At 49.7% G+C, this 15,900-nt stretch overlaps 1 protein-coding gene across 1 annotated transcript in view; it reads right to left on the minus strand.

The window, feature by feature from the left end:
• NHS (NHS actin remodeling regulator) overlaps nucleotides 1-15,510 on the minus strand; it is a 348,226-nt gene extending 332,716 nt beyond the window's left edge. Inside the window, exon 1 of the mRNA XM_022562707.3 lies at nucleotides 14,416-15,510. Coding sequence (XP_022418415.2) covers nucleotides 14,416-14,944 — 529 coding nt within the window. The 5' untranslated portion in view covers nucleotides 14,945-15,510. The remainder of the gene's footprint in view (nucleotides 1-14,415) is intronic.
• Nucleotides 15,511-15,900: the final 390 nt, after the last annotated feature.

Consider the following 15,900-nt stretch of genomic DNA (forward strand, 5'->3'; position numbering starts at 1 on the left):
GCGTAAAGATTCATTGAGCTGTACATTTATAACTTGTGCACATTGCTTTGTGTTATAATTAGCTCTTAAAAGTTTTACAAATATATGTATATCATTTTTATATGGTGGGAGAGAAAGAGAATGAATATGAATGAATTCTATTGGTTACAGGTAGCAACATTTCTCTAGAAACTAGAACTCTGTTAACAAGTCTTTATTTCCATTTGCTTACTTGAGGAAAGCTGTTACACTGCTCTGGGCACACAAAGAAACTCTTTATGTGTCTCAGGGAAAAAGACTCTATATTTAGAGCCCCTTTTATTCCGTGAAGGTACTCTGGAGTACTTTCGTCACCTGTTCATTTTCAGGAAAACCAGTCGTTTTTTCTCCCTGCGCTGTATCTCTACATTAGTCAGGGTCAGCTAACTGCCGTAACAAATATCCTCTAAACCTCACAAGGGAAGTTTACTTCTCCCTTATGTGAAAGCCAATCAGGTGGCGGCAGACAGCCTTTTATGTGGTGATTCTGGGACTCAGGCTCCTTCTGTCTGGTGGCTCTACCATCCTTCAGGGCCTTGGGGTCCTCTGCTGGATCCTCTGCATGCAACCAGCACAGCGGGGAGGAAATAAACTGCAGAGGATCAGGTAGGAGCTTTTATATGCCCATCCCAGAGGAGAGCAATTATTCCTCTCACATTCCATTGGACAGAACTCAGTTACATGGTCCCACCTAAATGCAAGGGAGGCTGGGAAATGTAGTCTAGCTGCGTTGCCCAGGGGGGAAAGGGCAAAGCAAGTCATTACCGGACATGATACAGACAGTCCCAGAAAGTGAGGGCACGGGTGTCTGCACTCAGCACCACTTCCACAATGGTACACGTCCTCAGCCAGGCCTCCCCCGCCATCAGCAGAAGTCCACGTCCCCCAAAACAATGAAGGTGTAATGGCAGCCGATGCTAAATTGTGCTTGCAGTATCCCATGACATGAGTTAGGCTAGCCAAGCCAGAAAGCGGGCTGAGATTCTTCTGCTCTCATTTGCACCCTGCATCCAGCCAGCCAGAATATTTATGCTGGTTGAGGAGCGACAGGGGCTGGGTATTATCCATTTTCACATCTGTTTCCTTTACCCAAGCCCCCTGATAATAATAGTGATAAAACAACAACAAAAATAGTCACACACTGCTGGACCTGTCTATGGATTGATTCGCTCAGTCTTCACAACCATTCTCTGTGGTGAGTCCTAACACTATCCCCATTTCACAGATAAGGAAACTAAGACAAAAAGGCTACAAATTTGTCCAAGGTTGCATAGCTGGCAAGTATCAGAACTGAGAGAATCAAAGGCCTTTCACTAGAAAGGCAACTGCGATTAGGAACACAGCCTGTGATCATGACGAAAAATCCCAGACCCTCAGGGTACAAACCTTGAACCCAAGCTTCCTAAAGGGGGCTTGATCCAACCAAGGTGAATAGGCCACAGAAAAGTATACAGAGCAACTTGGAAAGAAAGTCCAACCTGAGAAGTAAAGGAGGGTGTCTCTTTGGTTTGGGTTTTGTTTTGTTTTGTTTTAAATTTTCCTTCTCACTCAACAGCTGTTAAAAACTGTGAATCGGCAAATCAATCAAGAAAACCCAAAAGGGCTTCCAATTGACCTTGACCAGCCAATACTCTTAATAGGCTACACCTCTCACTGTCTTTACTCAAATGAGTGTGTAAGTGAATCTCATTTCTCACTATCACCTCCCACCCTAACACCAGCCTGAGATTCGCCGGTCTTAGGCTACGGGGAAAGGGTTAAAATAAAGCCACACAAGCAGCAACCTTATGCAATATATTTTCCTTCGTGCAACTGGATTAGTTTTAATTAGCGAAAGCTCAAACTTTGCCAGATGAGCTCTAGTGACATCTGATACCTGAGCAAGGCTCCAAAATCTCTTCTCTCACACTGAAGGCATTTAACCCAAGTGAAACTCTCCGAAAACCTTCCACGACAGCCTTCCCGGTGTCTCTTCTTGGTTTGCCCACTTTACCCCAACACTGCCCCAAACTTTGAAGCATCCTTCTCTCCTATTTATGAAGCAGAAAGCCCCATGACTCTCACATGGAAAAGGATTTCTGTGGTATTTATTCATGCTGCACTCTCCCCGCCCCCAAAGTTCATCCCTAGAATCAAAGTCTCAATAAACATGTACCATCTTGTAAATGGGAGCACTTCAGGGGCGAGGAGGGGGCTGGCTGAGGCAGCAGAACTTTGATGCGAAATTCACATGGAAAATACAGCTTTACTCGTATTATTAAAATATAAATCCATAGTGGGAAGCAGCCGCATAGCACAGGGAGATCAGCTCGGTGCTTTGTGTCCACCTAGAGGGGTGGGATAGGGAGGGAGGGAGGGAGACGCAAGAGGGAGGGGATATGGGGACATATGTATACGTATAGCTGATTCACTTTGCTACAAAGCAGAAACTAACACACCACTGTAAAGCAATTATACTCCAATAAAGATGTTAAAATATATACATATAAACCCAGGCTCGAGGAACAGAGTCCAGATGCACTTTGGAGAGAAACATAAATATTGACATTATAATCTAATGAACACTGTCTCACTGGCTGTCATCCTTCCTCATAGCTCCTACTTCTTTCCTCCCTCAGTTGTCTAGTAGTAAAAATCAAGAGTAGCTGAACTCCAGAGTAGGGCTTCTTATTCCACAAATCTAAATGCACTTAGATACAATAATTAGAAATCACATTTTAAACAACTTTCTTCATCCTCCAGCCAGGCTTCAAGCATCAGCTGAAAACAGTTACAAATCAGCATTCCCTGCTGCTTACAAGTTTGCTTAAGAGTAATAAGTTCTTTCTTTTCCCATCTCTTTTTAAATGTTATTTTAGCTTTATCTTAGAAAAACTCCTACTTCTAAGTTACCCCTGGGGCCTCTGAGGCCAGATTCTTATCCTTGTGTCAAGCGGTGCTCTCCCTAGAGCTCGGCACCAAGATGTTACAAACAGTCAGCGCCATCAGACCAAAGTGAGGAAACTCCACCGTCCCACCTTGTGGTAGAAATCTGTTTTTTCTCTTTCAGTCTTTTTTTAATTGGGATACAACGGCCATACATTATATTAGTTTCAGGTGTGCAACATAATGGCTCAATATTGGTATATATTGGGAAATGACTGCTCCAAGAAGCCTACTTAACATCCACCATCTTACACAGTGACAATTTGTTTTTCCTGTCATGAGAACTTTGAAGATCTACCCTCTTAGCAACTTTCAAATGTGCGTTATTATTGACTATGCCCACCATGCTGTACATCACATCCCCAGGACTTTTATGTTATAACTGGAAGTTTGCTCCCTTGCAAATCTCAAACATGGAATCGCTAGTTCTTAGCCTGATCCTACTGGATGGTCCCGAAGTTTCTGTGGAATTCTTATCTTCCACGCCCATATTCATACAACAGGCCTGACAGGGGCTGGTGTGAGGGCACCAGAGTTCAAAAACTGTTTTCTAACCTCAAAAGAGTACTGTCTCTCTGAAGAGACGGAAGAGTCGCCATCTTAATAGGAGGGTGGGTTACACAGGTGAATACAGTTGTTAAAACTCACAAAACTACACACTTGAGAGCTGTACATTTCGCTGCAAATTATACATGGACTTTTTTTTAACATCTTTATTGGAGTATAATTGCTTTACAATGTTGTGTTAGTTTCTGTTGTAAAAGGACTATTGTTAGGACACCTTTTCAGTTGCTCCGAGACAGCAAAATAAGATTAATCAACAAGGCTCTAAGAGCAGTGCCTGCCTCGACGTTTAGAAGTGGCTTTGCAGGGAAGAGATATGGGAACATATGTATACGTATAACTGATTCACTTTGTTATAAAGCAGAAACTAGCACACCATTGTAAAGCAATTATACGCCAATAAAGATGTAAAAAAGAAGTAAAAGTAAAAATAAAGAACTGGCTTTGCAAAACGCATTAGACACGTGTGAGAATTTGCTTTCGCTCCTCCTAGCAGGAGCATGAAACGTTATAACATGGCTTCCCCTGGAGCAAGTCCGGCAGAGTAAGGGGTGGGGGGGTCCTTTCCTTTTCACTTTTATGCCCTTCTGTGTGGGCCGAGGTGCCCAGCCCTGAACATGAAACAAAAGATGCCAACAGCTCTAAGCTGGATCCAACCGCTTCTCATTACTTCCACCAAACTACCACTGTCTCTCACCAGGACAGCCTCGGACTGGGCCTGTCTGCTTCTACCCCTGCCTCTCCCACAGTCTCTTCTTGACCGAGTAGCCAAAGTGATCCTTTTAACCTCTAAGAAGTCAATCATGTTACTGCTAGGCTTGAAACCGTCCAGTGAGTCCCCACTTCACTCAGAGCAAAGGGCAGAGTCCTCACTCACGATGGCCTACTACACTCTACCCCGCCGGGCCGCCTTCCAGCCCCCCTCCCCGGCCTCCTCTCCTCCCACTCTCCTCCCTGCATGCCCCAAACCCACCACACTGGCCTCCTTACCAGCCCTCCACCACACCAGGCACGCTCTCAGCTCAGGGCCTTGGCAGGATCTCCGGTTTCCTCTGCCGAAACACGTCCTCCAGCGCACTGCCTCATTAACTCCCTCACCTTTTCCCAATCTTCACTCAAATGCCGTTTCCTCAATGAGGCCCACCTGACCGCCCCACTGAAAACGGCAACCTCACTCCAGTCCTCTGGACGGCCCTCATCCTGCGCCAGTTGCTTTTCGCCCATAACACTTAACACCTGCTAACGTGCTTTGTACTCTCCTTACAAGTAATACTAGGTTTGTTGTTTATGGTTTCTCTCTCTCCTCTGTAAACTGTTTGGAACTTTTTGTTCACTGGTGAAACTCAAGGGCCTAGAAGAGTGCCTGGAATACAATAAATGAATGACCCTGGATGCTAAGATCATTGCTCATTTTATTTTGATACCTCTCTGCATAACAAAAAGAGGCCACGGAGGGCTTCCCTGGTGGCGCAGTGGTTGAGAGCCCGCCTGCCGGTGCAGGGGACGCGGGTTCGTGCCCCGGTCCGGCAAGATCCCACATGCCGCGGAGCGGCTGGGCCCGTGAGCCATGGCCGCTGGGCCTGCGCGTCCGGAGCCTGTGCTCCGCGACGGGAGAGGCCACAACAGTGAGAGGCCCGCGTACCGCAAAAACAAAAAACAAAAAACAAAACAAAACAAAAAGAGGCCACAAAGAACATAGAGATCTTAATAGCCGTCCGACCACACAGAGGGACAGAGAACTGCTTGGTCAGCTGTCTCCTTCCCCCCGACCCAGCATTTCACAGATTCAGGTACAGGTTTACACCTGCCTGGAAAAAATTAACACAGGCCTCCCACTCTGCATGATCCAATTATAGTACCAATAAAATAACAGCCAATAATGACCAGGGGCTCACCATGTACCAGGCGCAGCTCTAAGTGCCTGAGCGCTCAACCTGACTCCTTTGGCCCTGTCAACAAACTAATGTAGCAGGTACTGTTTTTATCTCCACCCCATAATAGATGAAGACCAGGGACCCAGGATTTGAAGCGCGTGGTCTAACTTCAGCATCCGTACTCTTAACCACGCACTAGCTTCCTCTCGACAACTAGATAAACCAGATACCTGACAACCTTGCTCAAACTGAGCCCAAGCGAACTCCGAAGGTTGTGAATTCCAAACCTTTCTTGAAGGAACAGAGCACAAGGACATAAAGTTCTCACCACGTATCCTCAAAGAAAGGCAGGGACAGGCACTTGGATTCTCTGCCTTGGACAAACCAGGCACTTTGGAGCCAGAGAAATGGACTCTAGGACCCAGAGAGTTCCCTTGCCGTCCAGCTTTGCAGTCCTTCGATGGCGAACACCAAAGCAGGTTCCCCCTGATGGCTGTGAGTCCAGTGTGAGCCAGACTAACCTCATTTCCCTTTTGAGTAGGGCTATTAGACTGGGAGACCAAAGAAATGCTACAGACATATGGTATCTTGATTTCAGCAAACCATCTGACAGTCACTCATCATGATAGATCTTGTGGGCAAGGTGGAGAAATGTGGTTTGAATGGGAAGGTAGGGGGAGCGTTCGGGCCTGCTGCAACAATGGTACCCAAGGAACAGTGATTAATAGACGTCAGCCTGGAGGGATGTTGTTAGCACCGCCTGCCAGTGTGCTCTGGCCTTGAGTACATCGGAACAATAATTTTATCAAAGACGTGGGTGATGGGGTAGCATCATGTTGAGGATGTCTGCAAAGAGCAAAACGCTGTGGGCAGTAGCTGACACACTGAATCAAGATTTTAAACCATCACCACTGATTGGAAATGAAAGAGCAAAGCAAGCAAGATTCAATTTAACAGAGACAATGGGGGAGTCTTGTGAAATTTAAGTTCAAAATACCAACTACACATAATGGAACAGAGGAAGCCTCATGTAAAGGAACTGCCACCATAAAGGAAAGGGGTTTGTTGGGCTATAAGAGCAATCACGCACCAGTGGTGTCGCGCAAAAGGTTAAGGCAACAAGGGCCCCCTTAGTCCTAGGGGGGCATGAAGGTGGAGAAAGGAATGGGTCCATTCCTGTGGCAGGGGGCAACCAGACTGGAAGGGGATAGGAAATGTGGCATTAAGATTCCTGGTTGAAGGAAGTGACGTTGTTTCACCTGGGATGAAGAAAGCTTAGAAGGGACAATAACAGTCACCTCTAGACACTTAAAGAGGTCCTGGAAAAGAGATTATAAGCAGATTCCATACGGCTCCAGACAGCAGATTAGGACTGAAAGGCAGGCATTGCCGAAAGACAGATTTAGTCTCAGTGTAGATAAGGACTATCTGAGAATGGGAACTATACAGCAATAAAGTTGGGGTGTGGGTGGCCACGCCTAGGAGTCTCAGAGGGCACAGAAACTAGATGGGCTTCCACTTGGGACATCTTTAAAATGAGTCCCACCCTGAGTGGGAGGCTGGATTTGAGGGACACTAGGGTCTTTCCCAACTCTAAGATCCCAAGACTGTCCAACACTTGTTAACCTCATTTTGTTCTTGGTTAGTTTCACTTTGAAGGACTTGGGTGTTTCATAATTAAGGAATTTTTCAGCACACGGATGGATGCCCAGGTCCTCAGATTCCTATTTCAGTACACTCAAACCTTCTCATGTTCATTAATAGATTGAGGGACAGACATTAGCGTCAGAAACAAAAATTGACCCTGCCTGTCTTAGTCATTTACAGAGATGAGCTAGACAGGGTCTCTGCCCTTTGTGGGCTTACAGTCTGGTTAAGAGTGCTCTCCAAAACCTTATTTCAACAAATTTAGACCTTAGAATGAGAGCCTTACATTCAGAAACCATTCTCACCTCATTATCTTTTGTTTTCACTTACTATCAAGATGTGATTCATGAGGAATTCTTGATGCAAAAAGAACTTGCAGGAATTTTTGTGATTGATAGTTTGGTCTTGGGATACTCTTCCCATGATTGTTTTTAACCGAGGGTCCCACAAAATCTTTTGGTTCACGATTTTTACTAGAGTAAAAAGAAATTCAACTGAACTATCAAAACAAAATCCCAACTGCATTTAAAATTGTCTTTGTTCTAAAATTTCAAAGCATTGGGAATTACCTGGCAGTCCAGTGGTTAGGACTCTGCGCTTCCACTACAGGGGGCCAGTGTTTGATCCCTGGTCAGAGAACTAAAATCCCGCAAGGCACGGATGCGGCCACAAAAGAAAAATTCAAAGCATTATATGAAGTCAATGGATCTTCCAGACGTTTGCGCTAACGTGGGACAACAGGGAAGATGTCATATGTGACTGGAACTTAAAGGTGATGCCCACCGTAGACCAGAAGCCCTGAGACTGAAGATGTTTCTGAGCACTTATGCGGCATTTACACTTTCCTGATGGCATTGTGTGGAAAATGCCTCCACGAACGGGAAGAAAGGAATCTTCATTGTTACCATCTTAGCAATATCAGCCCAACAGAACCTCAAGGATTTCCTAGGTAAAGTAGTTTGGTAGTTTTGATTTAAAAGCCCAATCCAGGGACTCCCCTGGTGGCCCAAGTGGTTAAGACTCCACGCTCCCCATGCAGGGGGCCCGGGTTTGATCCCTGGTCAGGGAACTAGATCCTGCACGCCGCAACTGAGAGTCCACATGCTGCAACTAAGACCCGGCACGGCTAAATAAATAAATATTAAATAAATAAATAAATAAATACCCAATCCAGTACAACAAGAAAAGTCCAGAAAAAATTGTGCTGCTGTTACTGGTTATGAGGAAATTACACCCATGAATTATTAACACTTGCGTTTTTCTCAGTAGCTCCGTGATGGGTTTAAAAGCAGCTTTCAATGGAGCTATTCGGATATCATAATGCCTCAGAAGAACTCACTGAGTAGAGCCAGGAGGAAAAGACACCTAACGACAGTTACGAAAATATCCCCCCCTAAAAACACATTAAGCAGACTGCAAAGGGTTTCTGTGTGTGGTAGGATGAACAGAACGGGGAGGAAAAGGATGATCCTTCCAAATCAGGCTGAACCCACAATTAGCACTGCCATACCGACCCCAAATGATCGATTCACCCCCTGGGTAACTTCCTAGTCTTCTTCTGGGCTTAGCAGTTCCTGGGTCTGCTCTGGCTGAAATGGCGCATCTCACACAGGGAGCGTGGATCTCTCGGGGCCATCATCACTTAGCCCATTCTACAGGACGATAAGCAGTCCTCTCAAAGGCTGGCCGAGGAAACGCTGAGGAACTGAGGGGGTGTGTCTTGGTCATCGTGGACCTGAGCTCCTTTCCAGCCTCTTCTCACCTCTGAAGCACTGACGATCTCCTCCTACGCCAATGAGAGGTTAGACTGTGAGCCCGCTAAAGGGTAGTAAGTTATTTCCAGACCCAGCACAGAGCGACTGGAGGGCTTGGCCATGTGACGAATCTAATAACCCTTGGGGAAGGAGTTTAGGGAAAAAGAATGAGAAGCATCACCTCTACCACACTCCCAGCCCTAGGTCTTTGTCCTCACAGTTCAAAGATTAAACAGGTTGTTTTGACGTGGGTTCTCCCAGACCTGATGAGTACAAATGCAAGTTCAAGTGCAAGAAGTTTTTGTGGGAGGCGACCCCAGGAAGCACCCATAGGTAACTGAGAAGTGAGACGGAGAAAAGAAGGCAGTGAATACACAGCGTGTTTTCAAATAAGTCGCCACTGTGGGCAACTGCAGCTCAGTCCTCTGGGAACTCTGAGAGATGGTGTAGAACGTGCCTCAGAGCTCTCTCCTCCAAGACGCAAGGAAGTGAGGCCACTGGTCCACCAACGTCCCGTCCATCATTGATTGAGTACTACTTCAGAGGCAATGATTCGCTTGCACTTCTGGCTTTCCCTGTGTGCAAGGCCCAGCGCGGTCCATCAGTCAGAAAAAAAAAAAAAAAGCCCTAGGCAGAGTCACAGGAGTTGGCAGTTAGCAGCCATCAGAATGAGAGGTGAGGGCTGAAGGAATCTAGCAGGGCGCCAACACAGTCTGCTGTCCAGAAGGAGAAAAGCTAAGATAAAGGTTAGCACAGAGTTCTAGAAAACTCGGAGGCGGGAGGTGGCAGGCAAGGAATCAGATTCCACTTCACAGAGAAGATGACGCGTCCACTGATTATCAAAGAAAGAGCAGAAATGAGCCAGTAAAATGTTCCAGAAGAAAAGAGTAGTATACACATTGGCCCGAAGAATGAGAAAGCCTGGCAAGTTGGGGTACAGCCAGTAGTTCAGTGTGACTGGACTGGGGTGGAATGTGGGGAAGGCAGGGAGGGACATGTCAAGCGGACAGAAGCGTATCGAGAAGGGCCTTGATTTTAATACCGTAATTCCCCTGGATTTGTGCAGCAACGTGTGGGAGAAAAGACTGATGTTTGGGAATACAGTTTGTGCACTCAGACCTGGACCCTAATTCTAGGCTCCAGCACTTTCTAGCCGTGGCTCCCCAGAGCAAGTTGCAAATCCTCAGTAAAGTACGGAAATAACTCTCGTAGAGTCACTGTGAAGATTGAATAAGATGATTCATATAAAATCTTAGCATAGGGCCTGACATAGAGCAGAACTGAATAAATGTTAGCTAAAAATAAAATAAATCTACTCGCTAGATGACAAACGTGTTACTGCAGTGAGATGGGAAAACGATGGTCTTTTCAGGACATGGCAATGGATTAATTGTGCATCCACGTGGAAAAAAATGCATCTTGATCCCTACCTCATACTATCTGCAAATATCAATTCCATGTGAATCATGGATCTAAATGACAAAGGCAAAAGAAAAAAAAAATTCTAGAACATAAAAGAATATCCTCACGACCATGGGGTCAGTGAAGAATTTAAGAACAAACAGAACAGAGCACGAAGACCACTAACCATAAAGAAAAGGATCCATAAGTTGGACTACATAAAAATGAGAACTTCTGCTCACCAAGAGGTAACACTAAGAGAGTGAAAAGGCACACAACAGAGAGACGGTAATTGTAATAGCTATAGCTCACAAATAACTCATATACACAATATATAAAGAACTCCTACAAGAAAAAAAACATACAAAGAACCTTACTGGAAAGTGAGTAAAGGCCTCGAACAGGGAATTCACAAAAGAGAATATTCAAGCGGTCAAAAATATATATGAAAAGGTGTTCAATCTCACAAGCCATCAGCAAAATGCAAATTAAAACCACAATGAGATTTTTATTAGCTACCCACAGAGTAGCTACAATGGCCATATATACACTACCAAATGTAAGGTAGATAGCTAGTGGGAAGCAGCTGCATAGCACGGGGAGATCAGCTCCGTGCTTCGTGACCGCCTGGAGGGGTGGGATCGGGAGGGTGGGAGGGAGGGAGACGCAAGAGGGAGGAGATATGGGAACATGTGTATAACTGATTCACTTTGTTATAAAGCAGAAACTAACACACCACTGTGAAGCAATTATACTCTAATAAAGACGTAAAAAATAAAAATAAAAAAGACCATAACATACCTGTTCTCTCTTCATCCTCTCTTATGTGGCCTTCCTCTCCACCTCTCCACTTAAACAGCACTTAGCAGGGCCACTCATTGCTAACAACGTACCAAGCTCAATGGCCTTGCCTCAGCGCTCATCTTCCTCTCAGAAGCATTTGACCAAAACGATTCCTCCTCCATTCCTGAGACACCTTCTCCTGGCTTCCATCATACCATGCCCTCCTGATTTCCCTTCTAGCTTGCTCACTGCTCTTCCTCAGTCTTTCTTCTCCTCTACTAAAATTCCGAAGTTGGACTGCCCTAGGCTAAGTCTTGGTCCCCTTTCCTTTATTCTCTACACGGTCCCGAGCTCCAGGGCTTCGCGTATCGTCTCTACCCTTACATCTCACATCTACATCTCCAGCCTGGACCTCTCTCTTGAGTTCTGAACTCACACGTCTAATTGTCTAAGACACAAGCAGCTCAAGTTAACATGGCACAAACAGAAAAGCATTGATTCCACCCCTGCCCCCAAAGATAAAAGATCCACTCTTCCACGAACCTTACCCATTTCTGGAAATGGACCTTCTATGAGCTGTTTAAGCCAAAAACAACAACAACACTGGGTGTCATCCACAATTAGTATTATTATTTGCTCTTATACCCTGTACCCAAACCAACTGGTAAGTCCCGTCAATTCTATTTCCAAAATGAATTCAGAATCCAAGCACTGTTCACTGTCAACCTAGTCCCAGCCACGGTCACCACTCACACTGTCTAACTGGTCTACCAGCTCCGGACTTGCCTCCGGAGCGACTTTGCTGAAGTGTGTGTCAGATCATGTCACCCCTGCAAAAACCACTCCAGCCTGTCTCAGGGCAACAGGAAGCAGCTGTCCAAGGATGAAGCAGCATGGAGAATGGTGACCCGGGTGGGAAGGCTATACAGGGGGTATGGAGGCACCCAGACACATTCAAAGGGAGAGAAAAGAGAACTTCGGTCACTTCCAGGTTCCCTCTCCCTTTGAAACTCCCCGAGGCCTTGAGCAATGCTAAAGGCAGATGCATGAGGTAGCAGATGCCACTGGTACTCCACCCACATACAGCCCCTCTCCCCTCCCCAGGCAACCCCCGCAGACATTCCGGTACACACCATAGGCTTTTAGCATCTCTCTACCTGGCCCGGGAGCCTGCAGAGCCCACACCGGGGGCAGGCCCCAGGAGCCAGGGAGTTCATACTCCAGGTGCTCTCCATCAGTGAGCGATGGAAGTTGGTGGAGAAATACTGCAGCTTCCTCACTCCTCAGTGGGACACTTCTGAGGTGTGTGCTGGATTGAACCCCAGTTGCCCACTTCCCCACTCCCTCCCTGTGCTTCCTGGGATCCCCTCTCAAATAAACTCCTTGCACAGAAATCCTTGCCTCCGTCTCTGCCTTTTATGACACCAAACAGGAACAATGCCATCCTAAATTTATCTGGACAGGAGGAGAGGTCTGTGCACAAAGTATGGAGATACCATTTTTGAAAAATGTAAAAATAATAGATTTTAAGTCTATCCCTTGTATTCTATGAGCCCCATCTTCATTTATCTATTCATGTATAAATATGCACAAATAGAGTATATGTTCATCAATCGTACGCACACACCAAAAATCCCCTCTTTTCTCCATTCACCATTAGTTTGTACTCCAAACAGTGAAAAGGATTATATTAAATTCTGGGTACATAACTACCCACTCCTGCCTCTAAAGAAAAAGGGGAGAAGAGGACTCATTCTGCTCCATCGCTGAGTTTCACTTGTGAGAAATCTAATTTAAGGTGCAGTGGGTCACACACACACACACACACACACACACACACACATACGGGAAATGTATGCACCACTCAACAGTCTGCAAAACTTCCCTCCACTTCTTTTGAAGTGAAATCACCACTCACCCTGACCACACTCCCCAGATATCAGCGCTGTTGAAAGTGAAGCGCCGGTCCCTGCTGTGTGGTTTGAGGTAAAAAGGAGGCAGGATTAAAGCGCTCATTTCAAGTCCCAGAAGTAAAATACGACTTGGCCTACGGCAGTCCTAATTCTTTCCAGAACTCATCCCCGGAATTGCCCTTTTAAACAACCAGTCATTAACCCAACTCCGGGTCTTTTATAGCTGCGAAAACCGATCGCGCACATCATTTATTCATTACGCTTATTATTATTGTTATTGCAGAAAAACAGTGAATTCCCGGGGCGGGGTTCAGAGGGTTTTTTTTTGGGAGGGGGGAGTGCGCGAACGGGCCGGGGGGGTCGGTTAGGAGGCTGTGCGGGTTGCGGGACTGAGGTGCCCGGAAGTCCCCGGGGAAGGATGCCGTGAGGGCGCCCCCGCCCCGCGCGCTCCGCGGCCACCGCCACCGGCGCAGCTGCTGCAGCAACCGGGGAAGCTTCTTATGTAAGTCAGAGCCGCTGACATCACCTTCGCTGCGAGCGTCGCAGCCGCTGGACTAGGCGCCAAAGGACCGGCGTGCTGGCTTACGGCCCCCGCCCACCGTCCGGTTGTTCCTAAATGACTCCAACGCCTCCCGATTCAGCCAACCGTGTGCCAGGGGACTCTCCTGAGCGCCAGAATGACACTTATTGGGAGCCCTGGGATGTCGCAAGAGTGAAGTTAACGGGCAGCAAAGGTGTCCAGGGGTCTTGTACACACGGGTGAATTTGGGCGACATTCCACGTTGGGGGAAAGGGAGGGGGGCGGAACCCCTCCGAGATTCTCGGAGGGAAGATGGCACAGACAGCCATTTAGTAGGAACCCTGTTCTGTTCAGGGCAGAAGAGATGCCCAGGGGTCTCATCGATCTCCCCAGGGCCGGGGACACTCCTCCATCCACGCCCCTCCCAGGCCAGAAGGCTGGAGCAGAGCTCTTCGGAGTTCACTCCGGGAGGCGAATGGCGCCGCGCTACGTCGCACACAAACGCAAGGCACAAGTTCGGGGCTTGGTGCAGCCCGTGAGGTCACAGTAAGAGGGACCAAAACGCCACGGCGTTGCAGAAGCCCTGAGAGGACACTCACTGCTCCTCGAGCGGCCCAAGCACGCACTGGGGTGGGGGTGGGGGGAGTACAGGGCTCCGGGATGGGCTACTGGAAACCACAGAAGTTGCACCAACCTCCCGCCCCGCCGGGGAGGGACCGAGAAATCGAGCCCCAGAGGTGAATGACGGGCCCCTCTGTCTCCTGTGTCCCCATAAATGCTCCCTCTCAGCCCACGGCTGCCTTCGAGTCCCGAGACTGCCCCTTTAACTTTCTCCCCTCCGCGTCTGCGTCCCTGCCCCGAACTCCGGGAGGCCTGGGGTGGGTCTCAGGGGAGGCAAGCGTAAGGTGCAAAGCTGCAGCAGGCGCGGCGCCGGGATTGCGGCGACCGCGGAGGGCGCGAGGGTGCGGCGCCGACGCGGAGCGCCGGGCGGGCGGGAGGACGGCGCGGGTACTCACGCACTGCCTCCTGCTTGGGGTCCAGCGTGCCGAGCACGCGCTGCACGCCACCGAGCTTGCCCTGCAGCGCCCAGACGCGACGGTGAGTGAGCTGGATGTCGCTCTCGAGCTCCTGGAAGAGGCTGCACGCGTGCCGGGCCACGTCCGAGAGCTGCCGGAGGACGCGGGCCAGCGCCGCGTTGCTGACCGCGCACAGGTCCAGCATGAGCAACACGGCCGCGGCCGCCGCCGAGGACGCCTCGCCGGCCGCTGACACCGCCTCCAAAACCCCTGCCGCGCTCTCCTCGCCCGCCGCGGGCGCCTCTCCGTGCGGCGGCAGCGCCTGGTCGGTTGGCGCGGGCAGCGCGCGGGGCGCGCGGGGAGGATCCTCCGGCCCCGGCGCCACGGCCTCGTCCCGTCGGCCGGGCAGCTGCAGGGGCGGCGGCGGCGGTTCAGCGCTGCCTCTGTTCGCGTCCTCCGCCGGGTCAGGCGCCGGGCGTCGCTGCCGGCACAGCCACTGCGGCTCCACGATCCGCTTGGCGAAAGGCATCCCGCGCAGCCGGGCCGCGACTTTCTGGTCTCCTCAAAGCGCCCCGGGCGAGCGGGGAAACGGGCGCGCCCACCTGGGTGGAGAGGGGTTAGGAGTCGGGCAAAGGCGCGTTCGGGGAGTCCGGATACGCAGGGGGCTCCTCGCTCACCTGGCCTCCTCCTCGTCCCCGCCCTCCCCTTAGCAAATCAGTCCAGCCGCTCCTCCTCCGCGTGCACCGTTCCCTGAGGAGGATGACAAGCGCGGGGCACAGAAATCCCGGGGCGCGCCTTGGCTCTCCTCACTTGCTTCCAACCCGGGTCGGCTGGCTCAGCTCCATCATTCCTGCGCTCGCCGCCGCCGCCCCGGCCGCTGCCGCCGCCACCGCCTATATAAATGGGCGTGTGTGTGTGTGTGTGTGTGTGTGTGTGTGCGCGCGCACCCGCGCGCGTGTGTGTCTGGGTGGATGGGGGGAGTGTGCGCGCGCCTCAGTTTGAAAGTACCCCGGCGCAGGCCTCTCCCCGCGCGCCCCTCGGCCGCTCCGGGGAGCAATTGCGCCCGGGATCTCTCTCCCTCTCTGGGCTGGGAGGAGGTTTCGGAAAGGCGCTTTGAAAACCCGGAGAGAGGAATCCGCCTCCAGCCCAGGCGCAGGAGGCGGCGCGGGGGCGGCGGGGCGGACGCAGGGCAGGGGAGGGGAGGGGTGGGGGGAGAGGCCCGGGCGAGCTGGGCGCAGCGCCCTGTGCGGCCGCTGGGAGTCACTGGTGGCCTCGCCACTCCAGGCTTGTTCTGATGCAAAGACACTTCCTCGCATCCGAGGGGTGAGGATTGAGACTGTCAGCGCGGTGAGGGCGGGGAGTCCTCAAGTTGGGGTTGCCGGTGTGGGTGGCGAGCGCAGAGGCAGGAGGGTGGGGTGCTGGGGATGCGGCAGATTTGACGTGTTGGAGCAAGTTGCTTCGCTGAATTCCAGCTCTGAGCAAGTC

The sequence above is a fragment of the Delphinapterus leucas genome, chromosome X (genome assembly GCF_059928025.1).
Source record: "Delphinapterus leucas isolate spDelLeu-1000000601 "Yukka" chromosome X, BTC_Dleu_Yukka2, whole genome shotgun sequence".
NCBI classification, from domain to species: Eukaryota; Metazoa; Chordata; class Mammalia; order Artiodactyla; family Monodontidae; genus Delphinapterus; species Delphinapterus leucas.